Source organism: Apaloderma vittatum, unplaced genomic scaffold (assembly GCF_000703405.1).
Source record: "Apaloderma vittatum isolate BGI_N311 unplaced genomic scaffold, ASM70340v1 scaffold31228, whole genome shotgun sequence".
NCBI lineage: Eukaryota > Metazoa > Chordata > Aves > Trogoniformes > Trogonidae > Apaloderma > Apaloderma vittatum.
In genome coordinates, this window is record NW_009732924.1 from 296 (window position 1) to 3,974 (window position 3,679).

The window sequence follows — 3,679 nt, forward strand, 5'->3', positions numbered from 1 at the left end:
AGGCTTCTCTTCAGCACCCTGCGGAGGCTGCCAGGCCTCTAGCTCAGCGCTGGCATTTGCCTTTTTTGCACCTAGCTTGGCCCCAAGCTGGGCCCCAGGAGAAAGCGTCCCCCACCCTGCCTCGAGAACTGCTGCGGAGGGCAGGTTCTCACCACTCTGTGGCACAGCCAGCTCCAGCACCGCTCGAAGCCTTCCTCCAGCACGGACCCCAGCAAGGCTGGGCCTCCACCGGTACCCTCCCACTAGCATTCCCACCTAGGTGACAGGAACCAGCTCTCCTGTGGTCCCTCAGGGCAGGGACCATCCCAAGCTCACAGAGAGAAGAGGGAAAGACACTCCAACACCAAGCTGGCACAAGCTCTTTGGTGTCAGAGAGGAGCAGGCACCGCAGCTGTGCCAGGCTCCGTGGGTACTGGCAGAGACGGGCTCTGCGCGTGGGCACCTGGGCATGTTTCAAGGCTTGGTAACTTCAATAGTACTGAAAGGGTCGCAAGCTCTCACCTGGCTGGCAGCTGCTTCGGCAGAAGGGGTGCGCTCGGCTCGGTGGTCTGGGGGGTGCCCTGGCAGGGGTCTCTCCACAGGAGAGTTCCTCCGGCGGTAGAAGAGGACGTACGCGTATCTGGTTACCACCTGGCTCTCGTCCACCGTAGTGACAGTGCTGTCATCAAAGAGCCTCCAGCCTGAGAGGAGAGAAGGGTTAAGCAAGCAGACAGGCCACAGCTGCAGGGGAGAGCGGCAGCAAGGCCCGCAGATCCTCACCCACGTCACTGCGCTGGCTGTTTTTGTCATTGGGCAGGCGGGCATACGCTGTGTAGTGTCCCCCAATCATGCCTCCGTAGTGGTTGATCACAGCGTACAGGTCATACATGGGTAGCTGCTGCTCACCCTTCCGGCCGATGCAGAACTTGCTCAGGTCCAAGCTCCTAGGGAAGAGACATGGGGATGGTCAGGGGTGGTCAGTTTGACAGGGAGAGGCCAGGCTGCAGAGCAGCACCGGCAGCCCCAACCCAGGCACTTCATCCCCCTCAGCTCTCACCGCACGGGGAAATCCACCATGTCGTTGATCTTGTCCCTCCAAATAAAGCTGCGGAAGGAGAAGCGCTTCAGCTGGATGATGAGGACGTTGGGCAGCCGCCACAGCATCAGCTGCTTGGAGGCCTCGCGGTGCTGCTTGCACTTGGGGCAGTACCTGGGGGAAGTGCACGCTCGTTAGTGGCATGGGGAGAGCCTTGAGTTTTGCAGCCCAGCCCCAAGGACCCCTCATGTGGGGCTGGCAGAGGGGTTGCAGGAGGTCTCGGCCTCCCCTGTCAGAGGCAGGCCAGCTCAGTCCTGCGGAGAGCTGGCATTGCTCCCTGCTGGCTTATGGCCTGCCTCCCCAGTGCCCAGAGAAGCCCAGCTCCATGCTCCTGGCTGCCAGAAGACACTGTGCAGGCCCAGCAGCTCCTGGGAAACCTCCACTGCTGTCTGGGGCCATGGGCTGTAACCCACCCTGTCGCCTTCCTCACCACGCTTCCTCTGGCGCCAGGACTTCAGGCTTGGTGAAGAGATTGAGGCACTGCTCCAGGGTGAAGTGGCCAGCCCGGGCTGCTTCGCTGGCTGAGCCTGGGTCCTCCACGCACTCCAGCTCCTTGGATTCCACCAACACAAACTCCTTGAGGCGCTCGTTGTTCTTCCACACCAGGGCGAGGGAGCAGTCGTCTGTCAGCTCCAGGGGGGCGTCACCTGCAAAGGGGTGCACACCTCACACACTTGCCCCTACCAGGCTCGACCAGGCCACCTTGCTGGGTCTAGGCACATTCTCGTCCATCCTGGCTTGCTATGGCAATCACACAGCGCTCCCAGGCAGGGGCAAGTGCCCCACAGCCAGGTTCACCACTCCAGGGCAGCAGAGCTCCCCAACCAGAGAGCACAAGGCTGGCACAGTCCTTCTTGGCCTAACCAGCACTGGATGCTGGATTCCTATTCAGACAAGAGGTGACCCAGAGATCACAGACTCTCTGTGGATGCAGGAGGTTGAAGGGAATTGATCTGTTTGCTGAGAGCAGGAACGTTATGTCTGAGAAGAGGATCCAGGCAGCAGCTCTGCACAGCAGAGCCCTGCCCTCCCCTGCACCTTCACTTTCCAGTCTGGGATCACTGTCACATTTGGGTTCACCTTGTGCCAGGCAGAGCCATCACCCTGCCAGAGGTCACAAGGGATGAAGGTGGTGCTTCCTGGTGCTCTGGTCTCACCTTTATCTTCCAGCTTGTGCTCTCGGTTGGCAGCGTCTATCTTGTTGATGTAGAACTGCGTGGCGCGAGCACTCAGCGAGTCTGGAGTGTGTTGGTACCCAGGGATGGCAGCTGTGGACAAGCAGGGACAGATCCATGGTGGCACTGCCTGCCTGCCCTGCGTGGGGGCCAAGAATTTGCAGTGCCCCCACCCCCACCTCACATGCTATAGGCCTTGCAGGGACACAACCACGTGCCCCATGTCCTTGACTATTTTTAGCAGGCGCCTGCCCCTGGCAAGCTGTGCTCCTCTGCCTGTCTTGCCCCTTCGCTGCACATTGCTGCCATCCTGAGACGAGTGTCTGGAAACGTGACAGCCAGGCAGCCAAGCGCAAGAGGCTGCTCCCGTGCAGCTGAGTCAGAGCGAGAGGGAAGCGCTGCGCTCACAGCCCCGGGCGCGCGCAGGCCTCGGCCCTCCCACGGGACTCAGAGGCTTCTGTCAGCCCCTGTCTTCCCACCCCTCCCACAACAATGCAACGCTCCAGCTTGTTCCCGAGCCAGGTCTCTGCTCTGCCCCACAGGCCCTGACAGGGCAGGGCAGAGCGTGGGCGGGCAGGCATTTCAGGTGGGGCAGCATTGCCAAAAGAACACAACTCCCAGGGCCTCATTTGTGTCCCCCTGAGAGTCTCTGGGCCAAGCTCATGAGGGCAGAACAGATGCTGTGGTAGAAGATCACCCCAAGGAGGAAGGATTGCTCCCGTTTTGTCTCAGGACTGCCCAGGCTCCTGGCACTGACACAGCACCTCTTACCTTCTGGCTTGAGGGCTCTCTCATAGGACGGTTCCTTCTCGCAACAGCTGTCGCCCTGCGACTCCATGTGCTCAGAGAAGCCCGAATCCAAGCTCAGCAGGGAACTCCTAGCTGCTTGGACCTTGCTGCGGACACTGCCCATGTCCCCCACCTCTGGGTGCAGCTCAGGCACAGCTGGCGAGAGCGGGGGCTCCTGCAGGAGGTTGGAAGCCCTGTTCCCATCCCCCAGCTCAGGGGCAGAGGTGGCTGCTGCACAGCTGCTCTTGGCCAGAGGCTCCAGCTTGTCCGGGAGCAGAGGCTGCAGCCCCTGCTCCGGTGACATCCGGCCCAGCTGGAATGGAGGCTGGAACACGCTGACTGAGTACCTGGGCAAGAAGGTGGCAGTCAGAGCTGGCTAGGCACCAGGCCCAGTTCAGCTCTGGAGCAGAGGCGCCCTCCTTCCCCAGACCCTCACCTTGCGTAGCCCTCCAGCAGCTGGGCCAGGCGAGCGTAAGTGAGGCGGGACTCGGGCACGCTGATGAGGAAGGGGAAACCGATGTTCTCGGGGCGGCACAAAGCCTTGTGGTCTGGCCAGTGTGTTTTCTGACAAGCCCTGCAACACATACAGCTCCGGCTGAGCCCAGCGTCTGCAAACACCCCAGGCAGGAGTGTGGCAGGG

At 61.3% G+C, this 3,679-nt stretch overlaps 1 protein-coding gene across 1 annotated transcript in view; it reads right to left on the minus strand.

The window, feature by feature from the left end:
- Window positions 1-501: 501 nt before the first annotated feature.
- Window positions 502-3,679, minus strand: part of USP19 (ubiquitin specific peptidase 19) — a gene marked incomplete at both ends in the record, with an annotated part of 9,732 nt that continues 6,554 nt past the window's right edge. Inside the window, 7 exon segments of the mRNA XM_009875704.1 lie at window positions 502-680; window positions 760-923; window positions 1,037-1,189; window positions 1,506-1,722; window positions 2,233-2,343; window positions 3,022-3,386; window positions 3,476-3,613. Of these exon segments, the coding sequence (XP_009874006.1) occupies window positions 502-680; window positions 760-923; window positions 1,037-1,189; window positions 1,506-1,722; window positions 2,233-2,343; window positions 3,022-3,386; window positions 3,476-3,613 (1,327 nt within the window).